At 37.1% G+C, this 25,993-nt stretch overlaps 1 protein-coding gene across 2 annotated transcripts in view; it reads right to left on the minus strand.

The window, feature by feature from the left end:
- The window catches only part of chd8 (chromodomain helicase DNA binding protein 8), an 83,864-nt gene that overhangs the window by 7,509 nt on the left and 50,362 nt on the right, over positions 1-25,993 (minus strand). For both annotated transcript variants that reach the window (XM_053681305.1, XM_017472103.3), the window contains exons 14-33: positions 25,797-25,918; positions 24,652-24,895; positions 23,211-23,387; positions 19,857-20,000; positions 19,663-19,761; positions 17,822-17,981; positions 17,055-17,265; positions 15,579-15,774; positions 12,869-13,039; positions 11,169-11,459; positions 7,807-8,027; positions 6,922-7,124; positions 4,035-4,191; positions 3,857-3,946; positions 3,667-3,770; positions 3,400-3,523; positions 3,227-3,302; positions 1,546-1,826; positions 1,033-1,265; positions 111-761 (exon numbers count right to left, since the gene is read on the minus strand). In XM_053681305.1, the coding sequence (XP_053537280.1) occupies positions 111-761; positions 1,033-1,265; positions 1,546-1,826; positions 3,227-3,302; positions 3,400-3,523; positions 3,667-3,770; positions 3,857-3,946; positions 4,035-4,191; positions 6,922-7,124; positions 7,807-8,027; positions 11,169-11,459; positions 12,869-13,039; positions 15,579-15,774; positions 17,055-17,265; positions 17,822-17,981; positions 19,663-19,761; positions 19,857-20,000; positions 23,211-23,387; positions 24,652-24,895; positions 25,797-25,918 (3,955 nt within the window). The remainder of the gene's footprint in view (positions 1-110; positions 762-1,032; positions 1,266-1,545; positions 1,827-3,226; positions 3,303-3,399; positions 3,524-3,666; positions 3,771-3,856; positions 3,947-4,034; positions 4,192-6,921; positions 7,125-7,806; positions 8,028-11,168; positions 11,460-12,868; positions 13,040-15,578; positions 15,775-17,054; positions 17,266-17,821; positions 17,982-19,662; positions 19,762-19,856; positions 20,001-23,210; positions 23,388-24,651; positions 24,896-25,796; positions 25,919-25,993) is intronic.

Here is a 25,993-nt window from a genome sequence, read left to right on the forward strand (position 1 = left end):
AGGAATCAGGCAAATATAAGATCTTTAAAGACTGTCACACAGCGTGCACACACACACACACACACACACACACACACAAACTAACACACACACAGAGAGTAACATCTCACCCTGCTCATCTCTCTCTGCATCACTGTCCCCACTGACATCTGAACTAGGAGATCGATGGGAAGAGGTAGATGATTCAGAATCAGAATCAGAATCCGAGTCTGAAGGCCCTCCATCTGTCTCCGCTTGTTTCGTTCCAAGCTCTCTGGGCCCCCTCTCTTTGATTTTATTCCAGGACCAGCCTTGTTGTTCTCCCCTTTTGCCTTCAGAGTGAGAGAATGGTAGGGCTGGAAGGGCTGATGAGCAAATGGACTCCAAAACCTGGTTCTCATCACCACTTTTTACTTCTCGAACATTGTCTCCCTGTTGTGATGGGCTGTGTGTGAGGGTTTGTGCAGCAAGGCATGCTTGCTGCTTCTGGATATACTCATGATGGGCTTGGATAAAGGAGAACTGTGAGTCTGAGAATATGGAATGCTCTGTGCGGCTTACGCCACAGCTGGCAGCACCGAGAAGCAGTTCATGATCATGCTGTGGGGTACACCACCAGTTGGGTAGGTCAGAGCTGGGTGGTGCCAGGGCAAGGCGCTCCTCTAGGGAGGGATGAGGAAGCACAAGCTCACGTAGGCGGGACAACAGGCTGATTCGGTAGAGCGTTCGTGAGGCTCGCTCCTCAGTGATGGGTGCTAGTGACTGGGACAAGTCCAGAGATTCTGGCAGAAGAAAGGGGTAAAACAAAAAGGCAAGACTAATTACGTGGGAATGGGCAAAATATTATATTCTTATATGACATTTTCACAAATTGCACTGTGACATAATTTATTAGGAAACACATTTAACATAGTCATACCGCCTAGCTCTATTCATTAAAATTTCTTTAAACCATGTCTTTTCAAAAACACTATAACTGCAATTTTATTCTATCGAAAGTAAATACAAACACACAAAAAAGCCCACATTAAAACAAAATAACAGATACCGTACCCTCGCCACAGACAGGCTGCAAGTGACAAACCCTGCGACACATAGCCACAAAGCAATGGAAGTATCGGTTAAGACTCTCATCAGTTTTCTTGTCTAGTCTTGCATGCGTGCGGAAACGTGTCCATTCCAGTTTGGCCTCCCTACCCTCTTGGGTTCCCACCTCAGTCTTTATGCGTTCCACACCAAATGTGGACACCACTCGATAAAAGTCGCACTCCTCTCTACGAGTCCACCTGGAAAGAGATTTATTCATTGGTCAGACACTGTTATGGATGTGCCACAATCAAATGGGATCGAAAATGCATCCCATTTTACACACACACACACACACACACACACACACATTATAATATATATATATATATATATATATATATATATATATATATATATATATATATATATATATATATATATACACACACACACACACACACATATACACATATACGCACACATATACACACACATACACATATATACATAAATAAAATTTCATCATAAAAGAAATACCTTTGCTGTCGCTCTTGTCGCGCAAGCTCTTTGAGCTTGGTGGCCTGTTCACAGCGCCGGCGTCGCCGATCTCCTTTTTCAGCTGCCTCCATCTTGAGTTGTTCTCGTCTGTAACTGCGCTGGAATGCTGTGATTAGCCGCCGTAGTCGAGCTGTGAGGGTGGAGCTTGTTGGCCAGTAACAGGCTCCCATAGATCCTGAGGATTGTGCCTCAACTGGCACAACAGTGGAATATGTGGAGTGATCTTCCACAAAGAACTCATCCATGTTCCTGGGGTCAGTCTAGGGGGATGGAAAAAGCAAATATGAATTTTAGTATTTTCTGAGCAGAAACCATCATGAGTTCAGTTCAGCCATCAAAAGGAGTACGAGTATAAAGCATGAGTATAGGCATGTCATGATATTATCGTAATATTACCACATTACCACACCCATGTGTTTACATGCATGTTTGTTTGCATAATGATGAATGTTATGTCATTCGGCAAGTAGAGATGGATGAAAATGTATTTTAAGTGGTTTATTTGAAAGGCAGGCAGATAAATCTAAATCATGAATAACTAAAGCATAAAGAATTCAAAATAGACTACAATTAATAAATATGACAACAAAATACTGACTAAATTTAAAGTATATTTTCGTCAGATGACAAAAACTATGCTATTATATCATCATAATATTGGTGGCATAAAATGATGTTACACTAACAATATCATCGTTTATCTAAATTATTTCTGGGACAATATATCGACCAATAAATTTTGTCATCCTGACAGGCCTACAGGAGTACAAAGCATAATTAAATTAATACTAATGAATACTATCTACTCAATACATCTGACATAAGAGTTGCTAGAAAGATTCCAAACCTATCTTCTTCTGTGTCATGACTATTTTATTTTGTTTGGTAACATTATAAACATCTGCAGGCTATTAAGTTCGTAAATATCATCTACCCTAGCTTTAACAACATAAAAGCTTTAACATTGCTTTCATATTTCATAGCTGCGCTGACAAATCATGTTCAATTCACAAGTACATTGATCTATTAGTGGTACTTTAAAAGGCAGAGAACAGGACTGTCCAGAGCACCATATTGTACTTTTTAAGTTGTGATGCTAACAAATTAGTAATGGTCTATAAAGTAAGATCTAAATCAGGCAAAAACTTGTCTTTCTGTACTAAAACATGTTGTCGAGCCTGTACATTACAATACCATAGTCAGTTGTGTCCAATGGTGCACTTAAGGCCAATAGCATTTTCTAGGCTACAATTGTATATTCTTAATTACTTCTGAATAATTTAAAATAAAGTTAGAACAGCTGAAAGAATTTACTATATATCAGACACCACATACGACATATTGTGATATTTCTCTTTGTAAATAATGTGAGTAGCTTGGCTTCATGGCTGGGTTTGTAAACCAGAAAACAGTAATCACCAGTGCTACTAAGAGAAGAACAAAATTACAGCCAAAAAAAAATGTAACAAATGTACATTTATTTTTGTTACCGTTCATACCGCAGTGTAATAGCAATAGTAAGTACAGAAATACTATTGATATAGAAATCATACTGGTACATCGCTAACATCTTGTGCTCACTGAAAAGGAAAAATTATGCAGCTGGAAGGCAAATCCAGGATCAGATTTGATGTCATTTCAGTGTAATCAGGGACCTTACCTCTTCATACATTTCTTTGCTGTGTCTTATAACAGGTTTGAACTCTGGATCCTCTGAAAACTTGTCATAGGCACCTCTATAAAAACATGCACTGAAATCAGATCAAATCTTGCATACATGTAAAAATTAGTTAATCACTGAGAGAAGAAAAATTGTGGTAACATGCAGGTTACCCATCTCTCAAATCTGGATCTGCTGAGTGCTGTTCTGCCTTGATCTCCTGGTCATCAGGACGACCACATCTCCCCAGGAAACACAAACAGGGATCAGCACGCATTGTAGTGTACATCTCGTATCCTAACAAAGACAGAAATTAGAGGGAGGGTCATATTATAGGACAGCCTTTTGACAGACCACTATGCATATGGCTTTCATGCTCCAATATCCTTTCAACAATGACCTTTATAGGAAAGCATATAAAAACAAAGGAAGGTGCTCACCATGTTTGAACACTCCGATAAGCAAACAACGATCAGCCTCTGTATCCCACCAGCCTGATGGAACATCCTGCTGTTCCATTTCGGGCAGCCAAATGTCAATATCCCTAAATAATACAGCACATCAAATATACGTATGGGTGTAAACCTTTTGAATAAATGCTTGAAAAAGAAATGGACTGCTGTCTCAGACCTGCTGTCAGCGCCTTCAAGTATAGAATTCACATGTTCTCCAATAACTTCCTGTTTCAGGTAATACAGCATACGTACTCGCAGCAATACCCTGAGAACAAGCATCAACATTACTAAGTGATGTTGCAAGATTAAAGGTTATATTGAAAAGGTTCGACAATAAACAAAGCATAGATTACTTGTTACACTGGTGTTTGAGGTGCTTGCGATAGCTGTCATCCAACAAAAGTGTATCTGGGTTATACTTGCGGATCCACTCTGCCTTTTGCACATCAAAAGAGCTCTGAGCCTTGACTCTTTTCCCTTTCCTTCCACGAGGCACAGGAATGGACAGACCTGTGGGAGGTGAAAATAACAAAATATGGCCACAAGTCGCAATCTGCAGGGTCCAAACACTTCTGTCAAATAGTGCCCACAGTGGACAGTTCTTGACCAGAAACATACAACAAAAAGACTATTGAAGAAGCAGCTGCCGCCTTTACTGGTCACATATACATTACAGCATAGTGAAAGTCTTTTCTTTGCATATCTCAGCTTATTAGGAAGTTGGGGTCAGAATGCAGGGTCAGGCATGACACAGAGCAACCACTGCCCTTGACGATCATACTTAATAGGTTTTGTGAAATGCCTGCTGAAAGCTGACTGGCTAAAGATGGCAATGTTTTTGAGGTAATTCAGCGATTGTTAAAAATCCAGTTACAGATTAGCAGGTCGATGCAGCATACAGTGAGGGAAAAAAGTATTTGATCCCCTGCTGATTTTGTACGTTTGCCCACTGACAAAGAAATGATCAGTCTATAACTTTAATGGTAGATTTATGTGAACAGTGAGAGACAGAATAACAACAAGAAAATCCAGAAAAACGCATGTCAAAAAATGTTATAAATTGATTTGCATTTTAATGAGGGATCATTTCTTTGTCAGTGGGCAAACGTACAAAATCAGCAGGGGATCAAATACTTTTTTCCCCCACTGTACTAAATATCAGCTCAATTGAACTTCTGGTTCCTGAGAAACAGCTATTAAGTATTAACTGCACCCCATTATTCCACAGATCAATCTTTGCAGACGTCCTCAGAACCTAGTACTAAACATGAAACAATTTTGTTTCAAATTCATATAACCAATCATGAAATACAGCTACAGCCAGTTAAGTAAACCAGTTGTACCTCCTTAGACTTGATAGATGTGGCGGCCATATTGTTTATAAATCTCAACATTTTTGATAATTATTGAGATTTACACTCTCCTGAGTAGTTTGACATTAATTTTGTGAAGATTAATTCTATGATTAATTTGCAAAAGGTTTCTCATATTATGCAAACTATCCTTAATTTTTAGTGGGTGTGGCTAAAGCAGTTTTCTATAGTGTCAGCAATAGAATCGGACTAAAAGAAACTTCTTCCGACAATTCCAAGAGACATTTTTTTTTTATCTCCACAGATTCGTTTGCCACTGGTTTGGTCCCGTTTGGATAAAAAACCTAGGACTAGTTCACAAAAGTAGGTTTTCCAAAAAATCCAAGATGGTGGAAAATTGTTATAGGCAGAAATGACCTGGGAGATAAACGTTTTGCTCATTTGGTCCCAAGGATTCCAAAGATATCAGACACTTGAATATATGACAAGCGGTTCAAGTTATGCCCATTGTTTTTACATGCTCATTATAGTGCCACCATCTGGCCAAAACTTTGTGACGCTGTAGTACTCTGGGGTACTACCTTCCCTCAAAGTTTCAGCTCTCTAGGCCTTACGTCTGCGCGATCAGTTTTAGGGCAGAATAATAATAATAATAATAATAACAATAATAACAATAATAACAATAACAATAATAACAATAACAATAATAACAATAACAATAATAACAATAACAATAATAACAATAATAATAATAATAATAATAATAATAATAATAATAATAAGTACAGCTCTTCAGGCTTGAACCCCTAAAAATCCTTACAAATACAATAAGGGTTTCAGCCCTTCAATCCCTAATTAGAATGCCGAATTTTATGAGATACTCTCAGAAAAAAATGAATGCTGTGACAGAGAAATGGAATGCTTAAAATGCTGCACAGGAAAGAAAATGGCTTAAATGCTGTGGAAAAAATAACTCCTTGGGAAAATTGTAAATGGAGGAAAATAAACTGATGTATCCGACAAACTGACATGTTTTTCTTTGAATGTAGTGCCCTTTTGTCATCAAATGCTGATGCTGTGTGACTCTAGTCATGCAGATGCAACACAATGCCGACTGTAGATCTAATGACAATTTAATTTCAAATGCTGAATTTTATGAGATGCTCTCAGAAAGGGCTTCAGTATTGCAATGCTTCGCACAAGACACGAATCAAATAAACGGTCCAATTTTGAACATATGAGAGAAAATAATATTTTTTTAAAAATGGCATTAATAGAAATATATACGTCATAAATAAAGAATTAGTGCTACGATTTTGAGTTTTGGGTCTAAGAAAGTGGGCCTAATAAATGTATATCTGTATAAAATATGCACTGTGCATTATTAATCTTTTATTACCAATCCCATAGCATAAATGAGACACTTGTTTAATATGCACACACAAAAGACAAATGCATTTCATCATTCTGTCCCTAAAACACAAGGAAATGCGAAATTGTCACAACCTCATTCTATTGTGAAAGAAGCATTTCAGCAAAAACATTTTCCAAGCCTGTGCCTTTAAAGCAGTATTCAAATCCACTTCTCCTTTCAGCATACACTGCTGTTAAAAAGCAGCACTTCTACGCAAAATGTGTACAGTTTGGCAGGTCTGATACAGTATTTCAAATATTACTTTTTGGTGTTTTTCATGCCAACCCCCGGTAACTCCAGTAGGCTGCACACTATGGTGTGAGTACCTCTTTGCTTTATGGCTACAAAGAGGTAAATGTTAAGCATCATCAGATGAAAACCTGTTCAATCAATCTAAAGGCTGGATAGGTCTGGACATGTCCCTTTCATTATTAAATTCACTTTTAATTGACTTTATTGACTGAGGTTTTAGGTAATAATTAAACTTGTATTATTATTTTTTTAAACTCATACCAGAGTGGTTGAGGAGTGTGTGTGGTTCCTGGCCATTCTCTGGAGGCGTGATGAGCTCCCATATAAAGCTTTTGATGTTTTCATCTCCACGGTAATGTAGCAGACAGAAGACTAGGATGACCCTGCAGATGGTCTCCACATCCTTTTCCCCAAGACGACGCTTACACCTAGCATGAGACAGGATATCGTGCCAACGTCCCCAGCTGCACACAAAGGGAGAAAAAAAAAGGCTGAACATTCCAAGTGGGAAAAAAGTTAAAAAATAAAAACAGAAAAAAATGATATTACAAAAATAAAATCTCTGCAACCCTCCAACCGTAGACCATCTGATAATGGTGCACGACATGCATTAGAATATTCCAGGTCACATGTTTTTGGCTATCTACACATATACACAGGGACATATTTAGATAAAGTCAGAAGATTAAAAAAAGTTATCATCAGGCCTTTAAAATAATTTAACATTATACTGCAGGTTTAGCGATGGGCTACAGGAAATAACCGTGTTTGGTTGTTTGCAATGCCAATAAAATAGCCTCTTTCCCTAAAAGTAGTTCTAGGCTACGTTGTTTTCTAGTGGTTGACTATGAATTAGGTGTGAAGTATTATGTACAATAGTTTTCACAAAACCAAGTGAAAGTTATTGCAAAGTTATTGAAACCTACCACAAACATGGTCTCAGTTGCAAAAAAGTACTGGAGGATGCTGGAGAAAGCTATGCCATGACAAACAGCCTTAATAGTAGCCAAAATATACGCATGTTTTGTTAAGTCGTTTTCCATTCCACTGGCGGAATGTACTGGTTTAAAGGTTTAAAATCACTATTACATTCTATAGTGCTTTAGACACATCAGACCATTTTTAACAACAAAGCCTGTCATTTACCCATAAATCAGCAGGTGTTTCTCCACTCTGAAGCAGTCAGTGCGGCCATAGCCACCACCAGAGTGACGGTCAGCACGGCGTGAGGCTCGAGCCTGCCGAGAATTTTGGGGTGGATACTCGTCATCACTGTCCAAGTCTGAAAGTTCACCACTTTCCCCACGAAGAGACGAGTACTGTCGTGTCTGCTTCCGCACACGTGGAGTATCAATCACAAGGGTATTCTACAAAGAAAGTGGCAAATACAGAGGAACAAAGGAATAAGTTGCAAATAGGAGATAGGGAAGAGTCGTGGTTAGATAATGGACTGACCTAATTCTTACTGGAATTGGGGGGAGAGCTGAGCTGATGATCGTTCATTTATTTATTTATTTATTTTAAATTTATTTACAAATGAAATGATAATTTGCAAAAACCTATGTGTGGTAGAGAAGTTGAAGTGTCGCATTGATGGAAAAAATAAACAAAAGATAATTCCGAGAGCCAAATTAAATGTCACACCAACAATAAAATGTTAAAAAATAAAATCTTGAAATGTTTTGATTCAACTTTAAATGTCCAATGTTAATATTATTAATGTTAAATATTAATAAAATAAAAGCAACATATATAGAAATGACTTAAATATATAGCCTATAATTGTTGTGGAGTGAGGGGGTGCTTGTGGATTGTTTGAAATATGCTAGGGGTCCAGAGCTCACAAAAGGTTGAGAACCGCTGGTCTAGTGTATGAACTTTAGAAAAGTAATATCATCTCAAATAGAACACATTACTTTTTTTACTAAACAGAAGTATAAGCTGCTTCCTAGTCAGTGGCACATATCATATGCACGTAATGTGACGCCGCTAGCTTTAGCAGATACCCAGAGATACCGACAATGACTTTCTTCAGTTTACTGTTTATGTCAACGTTACCTTTTATTCCCAGCATGACCTCTGTCACCATCAGACAAAGGCGTAATAGTCAAGTGACTGAGGAAGAAAGTGTGCAACCTAAGTCCTTTAAGGAAGGGAAGCTTTTTATATTGAACACCCTGAACAAACTTTATAAAGCGGAGTTTGTGTAGCAGGGAAGCACGACAGTGATGCACAAATTCTGTCGTGTATTATAACAGAAGTGATGTGTTAGTAACGAGGCCGTGTTGCTCCTCACTCGCGGCGTAGACACGGTGATCAACAGTGAGAGCTCAAGATCTGTAATGTCTAATTAAAACACTATGATCAAAAGTAAAACAATCTGCCTATATATATATATATATATATATATATATATATATATATATATATGATCAAAAGTAAAACAATCTGTGTGAAACACAGTCGCACGTTTCTCTGATGAATACTTTTTCTTTTACAAGTGTAGTATACCACAAGCCAATAAAACTTTGAAAGAAATACAAGTTGGACAGTAACCTTAATATGTTAAAAATCTAAATATTAAATAAATAAATAAAAAATAAACGTGGCAGGGCGACATGCCTGGAGATGGCTCCTGAGATTTGAAGTGTTTAACACTTTTTTCAACAAATCCGACATATGGCTTCATCTAAATTTATTTGTTCTCATCGCCAATGTAACATTTGGTTTCCCAACAAGATCCATCGCAGTGGCAGAACCCGAAGTGAAATAGGAGAATTCACCTCACTGGATTTTGCCATGCTCAAACAAACCCGCGCAAAACTAACAGACACCACCATATAAGGTTTGATTATGATTAGGAAATATTTGTATTAACATAAAATCTCCTGCTATATGGTAGGCTATAAATACAAATTAATGTTGCAACTGTTATTATAATTATTACACTTGTATACAAAATGTTGTACTTTGTACTTGTCATATTGCCCACTCAAGCAGAAACATTAACATGTGGTGACACTACTGGAGGTGCAAGCTTGTAGTTTCATGTGGTTATCATGGCCACATCCCTAGCACAGAGGATCTCAACAAACTGGATCCACAGCTGGCTCCCTGGACAATAACCATATTCCGACTATTTGGTGTTCACGCCGCCGCCTTTTGATGTGCGCAAAAAAGGATAAGAGGACCATTAATCCCAACAATTTCAGTTTTTTGAGACATGCCTCTCATTTCAACAAACAAAACGGATGTCACGACTATTAAGATGGTCGATCGATATCCAACAAGTCCTTCATTTTGATCACATCGCGATCAGTGGACTTTCAATTTATTACAGAGACCTGGTTAAACCCCAGCGAACTAACAACTCTGGGATATTTAACACCACCAGGCTGTGACTTTTTAAATTCTCCATGGACTTCAGGGCAAAGAGGAGGCGGAGTGGCTACTATTTTCCGAGACTCTTTTAAATGTAGGACACTACCTGTGGACAAGTACTCCAGCTTTACGGTTCAGTTATTGAATTTTGATGTCTCAAGTCCCGTTTTCTATGCACTTCTGTACAGACCTGCACAAGAACTTAATTCAACAATTCTTGGAGCAAGACTGAAGTTCTGATTCTCAGCCCCTCCAAGTCCTCTTTACCTGGACTGGTCGACCAGCTAGGTCCACTGTCGTTAAATTTGCAACATCATGCAAGGAGCCCTAGAGTGATCTTAGACTCATTACTACTTTTAAATAGAAAAAGCTGCTCTTAACAGCAGCACTGATCTGTCTATCTGAGATCAACTGCAAAAATAAAACATTTTCTATAAATCAGATCTAGAAATTGTGATTCACTCGCAAATATCACCAACGTTACATTACTGTAATTCATTGTATACCAGACTGCCTCAAACTGCCTTGTCCTGTTTACAGTTGGTCCAGAATCCACCCTCTAGGCTCCTTACAGAGTCTATAAAGATTGACCACATTACACCACTATTAGCATCCCTACACTGGCTCCCCATAAAATGGTGGATAGATTTTAAAACTCTGCTCTATGTATACAAAGCTCTATCAGGTCTCGCGCCTCAATATCTCCGTGACCTTCCTGTCCCTTACTTTCCTACTAGAGCACTTGGGTCAGCTGACCAACTTCTGCTGAAAGTTCATTGTTGTCACTACGGATTGAAGGGCGATCGTGCATTTGCTATTGTAGGCCCCAAACTTTGGAACGAGCTTCCGCTTCATATCAGGTCAGCTCAAACGAGCTGCATTTTTAAATCTGCTTTAAAAACCCAATTTTATTTAATTAGCTTTTGAATATATTATGCATATTGTGTTGTGATTGAAATGTGTATTGTAAAGCACTTTGGTTCAACTCCTGTTATTATAAATGTGCATTATAAATAAAGTTTGAGTTGAGTATAGTGGTAGAACATCTCAATTTCTTGATATGACACTGAAGAGAATACATATTCCCTGTAAAGGAATTAAATATTTAGTAATTAACAAACACCTACCTTCCTATTTATGGTGTCCAAGTCAATGTCTGCTTTCTGGGCCCACTTCTGCCAAAATTCCGGGTCGTCCAGAGCAATGTCAGTCCTATTTTCAGATGCCACAAAGCTGGCCTTAGAAAAGGTGGATCCCTTGCCTTCGCTCTCAATGGTGATAGTGGTGGCTCTCCTCTGAAGGATCTGGTCAATGTCTTCTTCACAGAAACGGCTGCCCTCATCATTCTCGTCCATAATAGCAGCATAAGCCCCTTTTCTTAGCAAATCTTCAATTTCCTTCTTGGTGAACTGGTGAACCTTTTTTTTTAAAATTCAGTCATTATTTTTGTGTATGTTTTGATACAATATAAATAAAACATAGAATTTTTTTACAACTACAATTCCAAAAAATTTCGGACACTGTAAAATGTAAATAAAAACAGAATGCTATGATTTGCAAATCTCAAACCCATATAGAACATATAATAGAACATAGAAACATCAAATGTTTAAAACAAGTAAATGTACAATTTAAAGAAAAAATAAGGTAATTTTTTATGTGATGGCCGCAACACGTCTCAAAAGTTGAGATGTGGGCAACAAAAGGCTGGAAAAGTAAGTGTTTCTTTTTAGTAACAGCTGGAGGTTAATTGGGAACCGGTCAGTAAGATGATTGGGTACAAAAAGAGGATCTTAGAGAGGCGGAGTCTCTCAGAAGTAAAGATGGGCAGAGGTTCACCAATCTGCGAAAAACTGCATCTACAATTTGTGGAACAATTTCAGAAAAATGTTCCTCAACGTAAAAATTGTGATGACCATGAATATATCATCTACAGTACATCATCATCAAAAGATTCAGAGAATCTGGAGAAATTTCTGTGTGCAAGGGACAAGGGTGAAAATCTATACCGCGTGCCCGTGATCTTCGGGCCCTCACGCAACACTGCATTAAAAACAGGCCTGATTCTGTAATGGAAATTACTGCATGGGCTCAGAAACACCTCCAGAACTCATTGTCTGTGGACACAGTTCACCGTAACATCCACAAACGCTAGTTAAAGCTGTTAAAAATGTTAAAAATGGACCGAGGCTAAGTGGAAAACTGTTCTGTGGTCAGACAAATAGAAATTTTAAATTCTTTTTGGAAACCATGGACAGTTTCCGCTCAACTAAAGAAGATTAAAGAGGAGAGGGACCATCCGGCTTTTTTATCAGCGCTCAGTTCAAAAGCCTGCATCTCTGAAGGAATGCGGTGCATTAGTGCCTACTGAATGGGCAGCTTGCACATCTGGAAAGACATCATCAATGCTGAAAGGTATATACAGTTTTTAGAGCATCATATACTTCCATCTAGATTCCAACCCGTCTTTAGTTGAGAGTCTCTGCCTCTCTAAGACGATCTTTTTATACCCAATCATGTTACTGACCTGTTGCCAATTAACCTAATTAGTTGCAAAATGCTCCTCCAGCTGCTTCTTTTTAGTAAGACTTACTTTTCCAGCCTTTACTTGCCCTGTCCCAACTACTGTGGCCATCAAATACAAAATTACCTTCTTTTTCCACTAAAATTGTACAATTCCTCAGTTTAAACATTTGATGTGTTCTATTGTGAATAAAATATGGGTTTACGAGATTTGCAAATCCTTGCATTTTGTTTATAATTTACATTTTGCTTTTGAGGTTGTTAAAAATAAAAAAATAAAAAAATACAGAAATCAAACACTTACCCCATTGACATTATTGTCTTTATTGCTACTCATGCTTTGAAGCACAGCCCTATCCAGTCCCAACTTCAAACTAGCTTTGTCCAACATCTCCCGTTCATATGAGTTTCTGGTGATGAGACGATACACCTTAACTGCCTTGGACTGGCCAATACGATGGCAACGGGCCTGGGCCTGGGCAAAAAACCACCAGAGATTAATAGATTTGTAGTGTTCTTCAACATTTATGCAGTGGTAAACAATCATAGTCTTCCAAACAAATCAGGTGAGGCAGCACTCTTTCATGCTATCTACACTGAATCTGAAAACATTAATAGAAAAGAGACAGAAATAAAAATAAAACTAAGTTGTATAAAAGTGGTATATGCAAACATTCAGGAACAGAACACAGCAATATTTTTTGCACACAGTTAACAGGCCTGTGAACACAACAAATAACCAAGAACAAGAAAACTAACCAAAAATATTACTTAATGACATGGCTGCTAAACATTTCCTTGTGACGCATATTCTCAAAAGTATGACATTTCTGCATCTATGCAGTTGGACCAGGATTATACGTCTCAGCGACCTAAACATGTTCCTCACTGTCCCGATTAGGCTGATGAGAACTGCTTTCTTTTAGGAAGAAACTTTAAAGGGTAGATTATTTCGCCATAGTCTGTTCAACCACGCGATAGTACAGTGACTGCCGGCAGATGTTGGTATCAGTAGCATTGACTTTCTAAAGGAAAAGGAAATTTGAACTCAGGAATTATATAATTAACAGCAGTGGCTATATCACTATATCAGAAGTCCAGCAAGTCAAACATTTACATACATCAAGTTGACTGACTCTTTAAACAGAAATTGATGTAATGAATTTCAGAGGCTTCCAGTTGGCCAACTGTTTAGGATTTAATGATTAGGAGTTCATTGGGAGGTCACCTGTGGATTTATTTAAGGGCCTACCTAAAGCCAGTGCCTTTTAGCCCTTGATACCATGGGAAAATCCAAGCAGCTCTACAAAACACCACAGAAACAACAATTGTGGACCTCCACAATTCCAATTCCTCATAAGCAGTGATTTCCAAACATCTGAAGGTACCACGAGCGTCTGTAAGCAAGAAGTGTACGTAAATATAAAAATATTAGAACCATGACGACACTACATCGTTCAGGAAGAAGGCGCCGATTAATGGATGACCAAACTTTGGTGCGGAAGGTTGACTTGAACCCCAGGGCAACATCAATGGAACTGGTGAAGGAGTTGGAGGCATCATATACTACAGTTCATTCACCTTTAAGAGAGTCTTACATTTCCAAAGCCTTAAAGGCTGTTGTAAAAGGAAGAAGCCCTTACTCCAACACAGGCATTAAAAAACAACAACAACAAAAAAACAAAAAAAAAAAAAACAGGCTCATGTTTGCTGGTCATCCCTGGGACAAGGACCTACACTATATGGCCAAAAGTTTTTGGACACCTGACCACCAGCTCTCTCAGGTTTGACCATCAACTGTTGTCTCATCAAAGTGTAATGAGAGAACTGCTCACCTCTGCCAGTGATATAAAACCAATCAGTGCTACTTGCATCGCATGTTGCTGTGTTTTGTGTGTGTGTGCACAAGATTACTTTCACTTTTAAGGATATTGCTTTCAACTTCGACCTCTGCAAGTTATGAAGCAGACTGAACTTAGTCAGGAAGTGAATCCACGGACAGATCAACATAAAATACACCAACACAGTCAATTTAATCTGACTGCAAGAGTCATCATGATCATTTAATCCATGAAATTAAATCCATAATCCAGGAAAGACAACCATGTAGGCTGAAAAGTATTCAGGTTGCTAAAAACTGCTAAAATGACACTGATGTGAGCCTTGTCATGGATAAAAGGAAGTCAACGTTATTCTTATTTAGAAGTATAATGCTTAGAATGCTTATAAAGCATCAGAATAAATGCATAAACCTAGACTATACTCCTGTTCACTTTAATAGGAAAACCTATATATTCTGCAGTTATCTCATCAGCCAATTATTTGGCAGCAGCACAATGCAAAAATCATCCAAATACAAATCAATTGCTTAAGTTAATGTTCACATCAAATATCAGAATTGGGGAAAAGTATGATCTTTGTGACTTAAACCAGCCCATCTGGTACCAACAACCATGCCACAGTTAGAGTATTTCAGAAACTGCTGAGTTCTTGGGAGTTTCACACAAAACAGTTTCAAGATTTTACACAGAATGGTGCAAATAACAAAAGACTGTGTGTAGGGTCTTCAGGCTGAAACATCTTGAGAAAGATCAGAGGAGAAAAACAGGTGTTCATTCTGTTGAAGTGGACTGCATGTGCACCAAATATAATGACATGCTAGGAGCAGCAATCATTACAACTTTCTTGAGATAATTTTTAAGACACTGTGTTAAGGAACCTACACGAAAAAAGTAGATGTATTAAGTAGGTGTATTTTAAAAATAATATCTATGTGGAGATAAGCGTCAAAAAACACTGAATAACTGTGAAACTGCAACCTGACAAGCATGGCCAGCAGAGGAAGATTAAAAAAAACAAAAAACTTCTGGAGCATTTGTGCTCCAAGACCCTGGAATAAAACTGCAAGTAGATTAGGCAAAAAATATGAAACCTTTAAAACCCTAAAGAAAATGGAAGTATAATTTGATTCTGTGCATAATGAAATGAAAAGAGTGAGCAGTGCAAACTCTCACCTGAAGGTCATTCTGTGGGTTCCAGTCAGAGTCGAATATAACGCAAGTGTCAGCAGCAGTCAGGTTAATACCCAGTCCTCCAGCACGGGTACACAGCAAGAAGACAAACCGGTCAGAGTCTGACTTACTGAAGCGATCGATGGCTGCCTGACGAAGGTTTCCTCTTACTCGACCATCAATGCGTTCGTAGAGATATCTGGTAAAATAAAGTAAATAGCTGTGATGGACATCCTGTAACCAATCCAATGAAATAAACCTTACTCACCAAACCATTGTGCTATTCCAAACGTCAAGCTACACCGCCTGGCCAAAAAAATGTCGCTGTTTGAATTTAAATAAACAAATACTTAAGCGCATATGATTGGATCATTATTGCAGTAATTACTATGTTTCAGCTGGTAACAATTCTTTTAACCCTAACTGACGCAGTGTGTAGCTTCTCATTTCTTAAACAAAAATGTCGGAAGAAGTATCCCATGGTCATGGAAAAGATGTTACTCTGTTTCAGAAAGGGCACATTATCGGCCTGCATCAAGCAAAGAAAACAACTAAGGAGATTGCTGAAATCCCTGGAACTGTGTTAAGAACTGTCCAACGCATTAATAAATCCTGGAAGGAGAGTGGTGGACTGGCATTTTCACAACCACAATTCTTCCACAAAAGTTGAATGTTCAAAATCTTGAATGATCATGATCAGAGATCTTTATAACGCTGGTGAAGTCACACTGTAAAAAACTGACAGTAGAACTCATGGCTATGTTTAATAGTGAAAGTAAGAGTATTTCCAATGCAACGAGAACTTACAGGACTGGGACTAAACAGTGTGAGGCTAATCAGATAAAAACAACTTCAATTTGCTAGGGAGCATAAAGATTTTTTAGAGCAGGAACATTTAACAAAAATTATTAAAGGTCCAATGATCCAAAGTCATTGTTACAAAGCTCTGGATAAGCTACACACATGACTGAATGTCAATTACTGTTACCTTTTAAAGCTTAACAACAAGTAGTATTAGTTTATGCCTATAAATAGGATTGTGATAGTGATTATATTTTGCTTTGTAGTGATGCAAACCAGCACCATGGAGTCCACTCAGATCATTATAGATCATCCGTTTTTAACTTGAAGTACAGAATAAACACACACTTCTCTGCTCATTTGTCTTTAAACATTCTGTTTTCATTGTCAACATCTCTAATCAGAACAGACAGGATTAATGAGGGAAAAACACTTCCCTTTCTGACCTGATCAACTGCTTTCAGCTAAATAATCAACATGACAAGCTGCTACAGTTATTTTATATTATGTTATATGTTTATATGCATTTTTTTTTCTCCAAATGACTTCAACTAGTCATTTTATTAACTTTGTAAATTGTTGTTTTAACAGAACCATACAATAAATTTATACCTTTGGCTCCATGGTGCTTTTTTGCACCAGTTTAAAATGAAAGCGTTTTTAAATAATTTTTCCTACCTCTTGTGGAGGAGATAATCTTCTAGAATGTCGAGACAGCGCACCATCTGGGAGAAAATAAGCACTTTGTGTCCACCAGCCTTGAGACGAGGCAGCAACTTATCCAGAAGGACCAGTTTCCCTGCTGAGCGCACCAAGGCCTGAAGGTGGAAGTCTGGAGCTGAGGCATTGTACACCTCCCTAAGTTCAGCCACTATTTTCTCTTCAGCACCTGAACAGATCCACACAAAGTATTAAAAGGTGACATCATAAATACCCATGTTTAGATTTGAAAGGACAAAGAGTAAAACCTGTGCTAGCAAGAACACATTCCTAAATAAAGCCTTGGCCAATCATACTGAAATTGTTCTACTTAAGGCATAAAACACTTGTACAGAGAATGAGAACAAAATTACAAAGGATAGTGAGTGTGTGTTAGACCTCATTTATACTTGGTCACTTCATGTGTCTTAAATATTAGTATTCTATCCAGTTAGGCATTACCCACATAAAATACCAGTGTATATACACCCAACAAATAAATTTGCTTGAGCAAACTTTACTTCGGTGATCAAAGCTAAATTAGCCATGTAAAACAAATGTACATGCATTAATTTCACCAAGCCCAATTTCTTCAAAACTCATTCCAATATATTACATAACAATGCACATAGTCTATATGTGCAAATTTTGCAGCTTTAAAGATACAGATGTGGCCATTTCAAATTTTAAATCTAGATACAACATGCATTAAATAATCAGGAATAAACAGGGTTTAGGAGAGAGACCTGTGATTAAATAAGGGTGGTTGCAGCATTTGCGGAGCTCCATCATGGTGTTAAGAAGATTGGGGACATTGCTGTTGTGATTAGCTCCCATGCTCAAGAAGCTGAAGTTACGCTCTAGAATAGCACGGTAGTACTTCTTCTGCACATCAGTCAACTCCACCTAAAGAAAAAATAACCACACTTAGTTTACATGTTTAGCATTCTAAATATATAAATGTGTCAGAACAACATGCAAAATTGTCTGGTCCAGAATACTTTAAAATAAAGAGATAAGATTGCTTAAAAGTTTTTCTTAGGTAAAAGGTACAGCTCTGGAGGATCTGGGAGAAACTGGGATGTTGGATGAACAGCCTAAATTTCACCATGAGGTTACTGTGGATGGTACCACATAAAAACCAAAAAAAAATATTTGTGGATGTTCCTCCTTGCAGAGCCTTAGTACTGCAAATGCTAAGAACAGTCTGCACTCAAATCATCATCACTGAACAGGTAATAACTTCAGTTTGATAAAAAAGACTAAGTTAAAACTATAATGAAACTAGAAATGGCTCTGATGCTCATACTCATAAGTTCTTGTTGACATCGTTAGCACTTTTTGACTATAGCATACAGTTATAGAAGATAAATAATTTTTAATTGCACTATCCGGCATCAACCAGATGAGGAGGAGTTCCCTTTTGAGTCGGATTCCTCAAGTTTTCATACCCGTTGCCTCGGGGAGCTTTTCCTTGCCACCTTTTCCTCTGGCTTGCACATTAGGGATAAATTTATAACATTTAAAATGTATACCCAGAAAGTATATATTTTTGTAAAGCTGCCTTGTGACAATATCCATTGTTAAAACTGCTATACAAATAAAATTGAACTGAATAATGGCGAGATATTAACACACTCACCACTTAACATAAATTTTACTTTTTTGATGATTTCTCAACTAATAAATAGTATTTTTCACTAATAAATTTGTTATTCACTTGTCTAAGTAAAAAAGTTACTTAACCAGAGAGAAAAAAGGATTTTTTTTCAATTGTGGTATAATTATTTAGAAGCAATATAATCTCAGTGTTCTATCAGCTCATAAGACCTTACTTGAATCAGCTAGATAACTGCTACAGTCCTAACATTAATGACGTTAACTAGAGTGAATGTCTTATTCATATCTCAGTAAACCACTTATCCAAGTTAAGAAACATAGTCTAGCCTAGTCAATTGGTTAGCATGTGCAACTAAAATTATATAATAACTTGCTTGTCAGCCAAATTGGGATGCCTCCAACAGTGTGAAACATCACTCCATCTTTCTCTTCATATCACACCCAGTCAAATTCATCCCTCCAGGGAGGGATAAATCACCTCCCTTTTATTTTCATAATACGTTAGATTCCGTGGTCTTTTTTTTTTTTTTTAGTTTGATACTTTACCAGGTGCTTGGCCGGGTTGCATAGGCTTGAAAAACAACGTGAAACAATGTGCTTCGCTGATGTTGCCTGAGGTAAAGTCAAATCGAATTCTGATTGGTCAAGCTGATTTCTATGCAACTGCTTGTTTACATCTGCACTTTGCTGGTTTCTACTCTAGATTATTTTCAGCAGCAGAAGAATGTGATCTTGGTTATAACTGAGCATATCACAAAGGATATATCACAAATAAAGCAAGTTATTATTAACATTATTTTGTTATTGTCATTTTCAGGCTAGACAGTCAGGCAAGTAAAAGTCTTTCATTTGCCAGTCCAAAAAGAAAAAAATAAGTGTTAAATGTCGAGCCCTGCTGAGTTGATGTTCAGTAACTTTGACATTCTTATGGTAGAAACCATTTTGTTGGATCTACTAAGACTCATACCTCAATAATGGTCTCCTGCTTTGGTGCCAAGTTCTTTTCCACATCCTCCTTCAATCTGCGTAGCATCATGGGTTTCAGAATAGCCTGCAATTTCTGCACCTAATGTGATGATAAAAAAAAGGCACTGATACCTGTTTAGGTTCTTTTTAAAGTATGTCTAATATGTATGCAAGTGTATGCACATATCTGTGTACCTGCTCCTCCGTTTTGAGATTACCAAATTCACGCAGGAACTCTGTCTCCGAAGGGAACTGTGCAGGTTCTAAGAAGTGCAACAGACTGAACAACTCTTCCACAGTATTCTGCAAAGGTGTGCCTGTTAACAGCACTTTATGCTCCTGTAATGGGAAAATAAGATGACTGACTGACGGTTCATTATCCTCTGGCAATTACCCAAGAAAGCATGGTGAGCAACAATGCTTTATGTACTGTGGAACTCAACTTGACTTTGTTGAACATGGCACCTTTGGTGGCAAACCCCTCAATCTTTTTGTGAGCAAAAGTATTGGAACAGATAGTCTTGAAGTAAATAACATTTCAAATTTGGTTGCATATCCCTTGCTTGCAATAACTGCATCAAGCCAGTAGGGCTGCACGATTATGGCCAAAATGATAATCACGATTATTTTGATCAATATTGAGATAACGATTATTGATCACGATTGATTGATTTTAGGGACAGCATATTTTTATTGCACTTTCACATTTAAATAAACAGACCACTGCTTTCACCTCCATGTTGTGCTACATTCTTGCTAATGTACAAATCTTGACATCAAATTAGACTGATCCTTAAAGTGCATCATCTCATTGAAGCAAAATATCAATAAAATTGTAAAATTATGAGGACGCTCCTATGTACTGCTTTTATACTATGATGACCAGATGAATGTATGACATACTTATTATTCCAACTTTGAAAAGAACAGAGCCATCAGACAACAACTCTCATTTATCTTAATAGAAAGGCATGGAACAGAATGGACAGAGAAGTCAAGAGTGTCGGAAAATTATTATTTTTTTAAAGTTGGGAATGCGATACAAACTGAGTGAAAATTTTTTATGAAAATTTTAGCTTACTAAACACAAGTCTCCATTCACTGATGATTCTAAAAGTAACAGACAGTATTGAATCGGGTGGCTGGTTTGCAGAACAGCACTGAAATATACAGCTTGTTATACTCAAGAGGACTAAACTCATCAGGACTTTCTTACATTATAACTAGAGATCGACCAATTGATCAGTTTTGGCAATTAATCAGCATTGATAACCAATTGCTGGAATAGCTGAGAAGGGTCTGCCATCATTAAACAGTACAAAAGTGCCTCTAGAGGAGGAAAAATGAAAAACATCACTGGTTTGACACACGAGTCTACAATCTGCATGGAGCGGGACACTTCAGATGTGGATTTAAAACATCAACAACAAAATGGAGTTATTTGGAGTGTTACTTTTTGGTTCAGTTTGGATGTATATCTTTTATTTACTTTAATATGTATTAATAGTTTGTGTACACACACACATACATACATACATACATACATACATACATATATATATCACACACACACACGTACATATATACACACACACACATATATATATATATATATACACACACACACACACATACACACTATCTCACAAAAGTGAGTACACCCCTCACATTTTTGTAAATATTTGATTATATCTTTTCATGTGACAACACTGAAGAAATGACACTTTGCTACAATGTAAAGTAGTGAGTGTACAGCTTGTGTAACAGTGTAAATTTGCTGTCCCCTCAAAATAACTCAACACACAGCCATTAATGTCTAAACCGCTGGCAACAAAAGTATATATATATATATATATATATATATATATATATATATATATATATATATATATATATATATACATACATATATATATATATATATATATATATATATATATATATATATATATATATATATATATATATATATATATATATATATATATATATATATATATATACATACATACATACACACACACACACACACATATATAATCAAATATACACTATATATACACACACAAAATGAAGTCATCCCTGCGTCACCGCTCTATTGAGTGATTTGTCTGCATCTCTCCGCCTGTACACACTGTTATTGACTTTTCTGCATTCACCTGAATTGTTCTCATTTGGTTGCATATTGTTATATTTAATGCATATTTTCATTTGGTTGATGGTATTTTTATTTTTACTTATCCTATATTTTGGGTACAATTTTATTTATATTTTGCTTCTATGAGATGATGCACTTTAAGGATCAGTCTAATTTGATGTAAAGATTTGTACATTAGCAGGAATGTAGCACAACATGGAGGTGAAAGCAGTGTTATAAAATATACAATAAAAATATGCTGTCCCTAAAATCAATGTGTGTGTATACACACACACACACATTTATTTTTATTTATATATATATATATATATATATATATATATATATATATATATATATATATATATATATATATATATATATATATATATAAAGAGCTGCAACAACTAATTGCTAAAATCGATTATGAAAATCGTTGTCAATGAATCTCATTATGGATTAGTTGGTCTGCGCAGATTTACTCATTACGTTACTTCTGTTCAGAAAACATGCTCCGGAGAGAAAATACTAAAGTTGTGTCCCAAATGAAGTACTATACACTTACACTATGCACTGTATCCTCTACTGTCTAGTGTGTGGATTTAAAATAATGCATAAATAGTTATATACAATATAAACTAAAATACATTTTATACATTATATATTAAATATATATATAAGTATTTATGCATTATTTTTTATGGATGCACAAAAAGCACCAAATTAAACTACAGTCCTAAATTAATAATATATATTCTGGGGTGTGTGTGTGTGTGTGTGTGTGTGTGTGTGTGTGTGTGTGTGTGTGTGTGTGTGCTGGGTTCTTTCTGTTTTGGACAAACAGTTGTGTAAAGTTTTAGTCTGAAGTTTATATTTGTAACACCGAGTTTGTGGATTTTATTTTAAATAAACAAAAAAAGGGTACTGAAAGATTAAGCAAAAAAATAATCAGCCAACTAATCGATTATGAAAATAATCGTTAGTTGCCACCCTAATACACACACACACACACACACACACACACACATCTTTTTAAAAGTACAGCACATTTTCAATGATACTTATTTTTGTAATAAAGTTAAGTAATATTTTACTCCGAGTGTTATGTTTTCATTCAGTATCAATTTTAAAAGCTATTGATTGATTAAACTGTTATCGGCAGGTACTGCCCAACTTCGTTATTGGTAAAACCCACCATCGGTCGACCGCTAATTATAACAGTTGCTGCAACTGCTGTTGAACGGCCAAAAACAATTGAAAACGAAATGTAATTAAGAAATCTATAAAGAAAATCTCTATCGCTTGATTATCAAACAAAAAATATAAAACATCAGACTAACTCCGTTTGAGTGCAAACGTTGAGCAGCATCAACAGGTAATAACAAAGATGTATATGTTTGTGTCTCACTCACCACATTTAGCATCTTGAGACTGTCAAGCAGCTTGCAGTTTCTGTTCTTCAGGCGATGTGCTTCATCAATGATCACACAACGCCAATAGATCTCCCTCAGTTCTGGGCAGTCAGACAGAACCATCTCAAAGGTTGTGATCAGAGCATCAAATTTATAAGCTCCTGGAATGAGGTGCCCCTTAAGAGAGGAAAAATATATAAATTAATTAATTATTGTTCAAGGACAATAATGTATACCTTGAACAAACTGAAACCTCACAGATATTAAATTACATAATACAAGACATACACTTTATCTACACATCATTTTTCAGTACTTTTTCCCCTCCCCTGCAAATTTCTAAAAGTTTGCTTATCGTATTGAATATATAGTTAAGATTCATTCACAGTATTGCAATAAATGAAGTTATACACAGGTCAGCCATAATATTAAATGTTATGTAGCACAAATTGCTTAAAAAGTTAATGCTGGCTATGATAGGTGTCAGAACACAGTGCATCGCAGCATGTTCCGTATTGGGCTGCATGGCCTCAGGCCGGTCAGAGTGTCCATGCGGACCCCTGTCCATGCCAAAAGTGCCTACTATGAGCACGTGAGAATCAGAACTGGACCGTGAAGCAATGGAAGAAGGTGGCCTAGTCTGATAAATCATGTTTTCTTTGGCATCACATGGACGAGGGGAAGAGATGGCACCAGGATGCACTACGGGAAAAAGACAAGCTGGCAGAGGAAGTGTGATGCTCTGCGCAATGTTCTGTTGGAAAACCTTGGGATCCTGGGGTCCATTCATGTGGATGTTACTTTCACACACGTACCACCTAAATAAAAAATATTTCAGACCGTATGCACAACCCTTTGTGGCAACGGTGTTCAAGAATGGCAGTAATAATGGCACTGGTTCCTTTCGGCACTGCCACACTGTAAAAAAATTTCTGGAATGGTCTGAGGAGCATGACAGAGTTCAAGGTGTTGACTTGGCCTCAAAATTTCACCAGATCTCAATCTGATCACCCCATCTGTAGGGCGTGCTGGACAAACAAATCCAATCCATGGAGGCCACACCATGCAACTTGCAGAACTTAAAGGATCTGCTGCTAACATCTTGGTGCCAGATACCACAGCACACCTTCAGAGGTCTTGTGGAGTCCACGCCTCAAAAGGTCAGAGCTGGTTTGGTGGCACAAGTGGGACCTACACAATATTATGCAGGTGGATTTAATGTTATGGCTGATCAGTGTGTATTTCGGTTCACTGCTTATTGATTTTAAATGTATGGAATAAAGCAAAACCATGAGGCATAGGAAGACCAGTAGACATCTTGTGATTGCTTAAACGTTTCTAGGTTTTAATATTTTTACAAACCAAAAACCAAGAAAATGGTTTCCTTTTTGCAAACATCAGATCACCAGTGCCGTGTGTGTGCATGCAATGCAAGACCAACCTTATCATCCTTGCAATACATCTCATACTGCTGGATCATTTGTCTGCTGGCCAGGCTGCCATGATAGACAATAGCGTTCATTTCTGTCCATGTGGAAAATTCTCTTTCCCAGTTTGTGATGGTGGAGAGAGGGGCAATTATCAGAAAGGGTCCCTGGACTCCAGTAGCAAATACTTCAGACAGTAGGGCTATTGACTGGATAGTCTTACCAAGACCCATCTCATCCGCCAGAATGCAATTCTGCCTAATAAGAGATGTTCATGCAGGAAATAAATTATTATTATTATTATTTTTAAATCAGGAAAAGGCCGTTGCAAGCTAATTAAGTGCATGTGTAACAAATTAAGAATTCCACAATGTGGATAAGACAAGATTGATGACAAAGGATCTCTGCAGTAATGACCAATTCACATGTGATAAGCAATGTCTATATAAAATAGAGATGCGAACGTCTTCATGATGCATGGCTGGTTGTAACACCAAAATTTCCACACACACACACACACACACCCACACACACACACACACAACATACATTGTAATCCAAAAGTCTGAGACCATACTGAAAATCTGAATTTTTAAATAGAACAATAGAATTTAGCACTATTTCTAGGTCCCTATTTAAATTCAAGCTTAATTGTGATATTAATCATGTTAACTGCTTTGTACAAAAGGTCAGATTTTCTTAATGCTTAATCTCTCACAACTCTCCATGCTAGCTCTAGTGCACTCTCTCATTAAGCAAAAAGGGGACATACCAATACAAAGAAACTGAATTATTTACAATAAAAAGCTGCAATAATGGTCAAAGTAAGCAGTTTGCATTACTTTCCTTCTGCAACTACTAGGATTTAAGCCGCACAAGTTGCACTTGATTATTAGTAGGGTACATGTAGGCTACATGTTAGGAACTCCAAGACAAACCCCAAAGCATCAATGATTAAGACGTCCTTTGAGTGTCATGTATATTTTTTATTATTCTACATTTTAAACTTGGTCACAACTTGGTTTCACTTTGATTTAGGCAGTAGGAGATATAAACAAGTGCATTAGTGCCATAAAGTGTTACCATACTGAAGATAAAAAGCACATAATACTTTATACACTTGATCTGACAGTAATATAAATGGATTTTATATAAGTACCTGTTATACCAGTTGAAAAGTAGCCAGTTGACTCCCTCTAGCTGATACTCTCGCAGGGTGTTTCCACTAAGGTATTCTCGTGATTGCTCCAACTTCTTCCATGCACTTGCAGGTGGGCGAGGCTAACAAGAAAACAGTTTTAGGACAAATATTTACACAAGAATTCCTGTATATCATCAGAAACATTTTTTCTGAAG

Source organism: Ictalurus punctatus, chromosome 7 (assembly GCF_001660625.3).
Source record: "Ictalurus punctatus breed USDA103 chromosome 7, Coco_2.0, whole genome shotgun sequence".
NCBI classification, from domain to species: Eukaryota; Metazoa; Chordata; class Actinopteri; order Siluriformes; family Ictaluridae; genus Ictalurus; species Ictalurus punctatus.